This window comes from Nicotiana attenuata, unplaced genomic scaffold (genome assembly GCF_001879085.1).
Source record: "Nicotiana attenuata strain UT unplaced genomic scaffold, NIATTr2, whole genome shotgun sequence".
NCBI lineage: Eukaryota > Viridiplantae > Streptophyta > Magnoliopsida > Solanales > Solanaceae > Nicotiana > Nicotiana attenuata.
The window spans coordinates 18291-20211 of record NW_017675845.1 but is presented as its reverse complement, the minus strand read 5'-3'; the positions used below and the strand labels follow the sequence as shown (position 1 = coordinate 20211).

Genomic DNA, 1921 nt, shown 5'->3' with positions numbered 1-1921 from the left:
ACAAAATTATGAGTGCTACCTCCATCAATGAGAATCTGAGTTGCAAGGCCCTTGATGTAGCCAGTCAAGCGAATAGTGGAGGAGTGTAGTCCGCCAGACAAGGCGTGGGACTGATGGTTAGAAGAGAGGGTGAGGCAGGTGATATATCATGAGGAGAGGAATCAGATGGTGGTGGTAACAATTCCGATGGAGGATCCTCAAGGGCTTCGTCATCTGCTAGAAGAAGGAAAAGCTGGGGTGTAGAGAAGCAACGATGATCCTTGTGGTATTTTTCGTCACAATTGAAGCACAAATTTAGCTCGCGTTTGCGTTGAACCTCCGCCGGTGTTAGTTTTTTAAAAGGGATGCGGCCAACTCCGGGAAGAGAGGCAGTCGAAGACTGTGAAGAAGGAGAGATTGACGTGGTTGATTTAGGGTTCTAAGTGGTTTGTTATGGCAGGGAAAGAGGCTGTGGTTTAGAGAATGAAGTGGGCCGGGTTGTTTGTTTGGGTTGGGCCAAATATTTCTGCTCTTGTAAAAAGGCCAAACCAATGGCCTCATTCAAGTCCACGGGACGAAACGAAAGCACATCAGCCTTAATATCTGGTAGAAGCCCTGAAGTAAAGCAATGTTTCAACATCGGCGGTGACATCTCCGTCCTACGGTTAGCGAGCTTTTCAAAACGGGAGAGATAGTCATGAACGGAAGAAGTCATTTGCAATTTTGCAAGCAAACTCTCCGGTGATTCCAATGATTTTGCTCCAGAACGAGTCACAAAAGCTCTCATCAAATGAGTCCAACCACATAACTGATGATTCCGGTACATCCATTGACACCAATCTCTGGCGTCGCCTTCAAGGAAGAAGGAACATTGGTTGATGTGTTCTTCGTCGAAAACATTGAAGTGGTCGAAATACTGATGGGCCTGGAAAATCCAACTCTCCGCAGCGTTACCGTCGCACATTGGCAATTCAATTGCTCTGTCTCTGCGAAAGTGATTAGAGGGTTGTTGTTGTTGTGGTGGTTGAGTGACGTTAAAAACTGGTGTGTGTGGTGATATATGTTGCTTATATCCAGTTTGTTGTTGCGGCATCGATGATTGACCCTACACAGAGGAAGAAGGGCTAGTAGCGATCGGCATCGGCGTCGGAGAAGGAGCTCTCTGAGAAGCCATGTGCGCAGCAATATCCTGAAGGGTATTGTGGATGGAGTCCAGAGCTTTGGTGTGAACAACTGACTGTTCTTAGAGGTGTTTCACAGCTTCATCCAACCGAGTATTGTGCGCACCGTCACCCATTTGTAGAAGGAGGTTCAATGAAAGCACCAAATGTAAGGAAACAAGATATGATATTCAATTGAATTGAAGGGTAACACTATATGATCCTCAATCCTTCGGAAAACAAGGAGAAACAGTGAACAAAAAATGACAAACAAGAAAAGAGAGGTCCCAGACTGCTACAATGTAGCTAATGAAATAAAAAGCAAACTTCATCCACACCTATTCGAATTGTTGTTGCTGCTATATATGCTATTTCTTGCCAAGCAATTCTTGTCCCTTCTCTAACGGTTTGACAGATACAACTTTCCCTTTTGAATTGGGGACCACGTAGTGGTCCAAGTGACTTGGCAAATGCTTCTCTCTAGTACTGCGTCTAAGTACTGTTGGAGTGTGCTGCTCATTCATTACAGAATGCTACTGAAAGAAAGCTGCAGCAATCAAGGAATTAAGGAAGAGAAGGTATATATTTGAATTATATATAATGAGAACTTATTTCGTCCTATTATTGGTAGTTTTGTGAATTCGTGTTTGAAAAGGATTATCGTAATCTATTACTCTATTAACGTTAGAATGTGCTTTAGTTAAATATATATATATATATATATATATATATATATATATATATATATATATATATATATATATATATATATATATATATAC

General features: G+C 41.9%; 1 protein-coding gene across 1 annotated transcript in view; it reads right to left on the bottom strand.

Annotated features, from left to right (window-relative positions):
- Positions 1–1084: 1084 nt before the first annotated feature.
- Positions 1085–1921, bottom strand: part of LOC109220511 — a 4788-nt gene continuing 3951 nt past the window's right edge. The window contains exon 2 of the mRNA XM_019384977.1: positions 1085–1216. Within this exon, the coding sequence (XP_019240522.1) occupies positions 1085–1216 (132 nt within the window). The remainder of the gene's footprint in view (positions 1217–1921) is intronic.